The following is a 338-nucleotide window of genomic DNA, read 5'->3' on the forward strand; positions in this document are numbered from 1 at the left end:
GCTAGGGCCAGTGCTAGGGCCGAGTAGCCTGTGAACGTGCCTGGGGACGGGGACATACATAGGCTCAGGGCACCGTGCGGAGATGGCCGGTGACTTGGACCCCCAGTGGTCGCGGCCGCGCGCCCTACCCAGGTCCAGCGCCTTCTTGGCCTTAATGAGCCGCGCCAGGTTGGCCAGAAGTTGGGCCTGCTCACAGGTCATCATGGACTCTCCCCGCGGCTGCTCCAGCGTCAGCTGTGTGTGTGGTGGGGAGAGGGTCGCACCAGCTCTGCTGTCCTCCCAGGTGAAGGCCCCCCTCCGCGGGGGTGGCTGTGGGCACCGCCCAGGGGAGCGCCTTC

General features: G+C 68.3%; 1 protein-coding gene across 1 annotated transcript in view; it reads right to left on the reverse strand.

The window, feature by feature from the left end:
• The window catches only part of COMTD1 (catechol-O-methyltransferase domain containing 1), a 2,742-nt gene that overhangs the window by 1,379 nt on the left and 1,025 nt on the right, over positions 1–338 (reverse strand). The window contains exons 4-5 of the mRNA XM_006765842.2: positions 129–234; positions 3–40 (exon numbers count right to left, since the gene is read on the reverse strand). Coding sequence (XP_006765905.1) covers positions 3–40; positions 129–234 — 144 coding nt within the window. The remainder of the gene's footprint in view (positions 1–2; positions 41–128; positions 235–338) is intronic.

Source organism: Myotis davidii, unplaced genomic scaffold, assembly GCF_000327345.1.
Source record: "Myotis davidii unplaced genomic scaffold, ASM32734v1 scaffold800, whole genome shotgun sequence".
NCBI lineage: Eukaryota > Metazoa > Chordata > Mammalia > Chiroptera > Vespertilionidae > Myotis > Myotis davidii.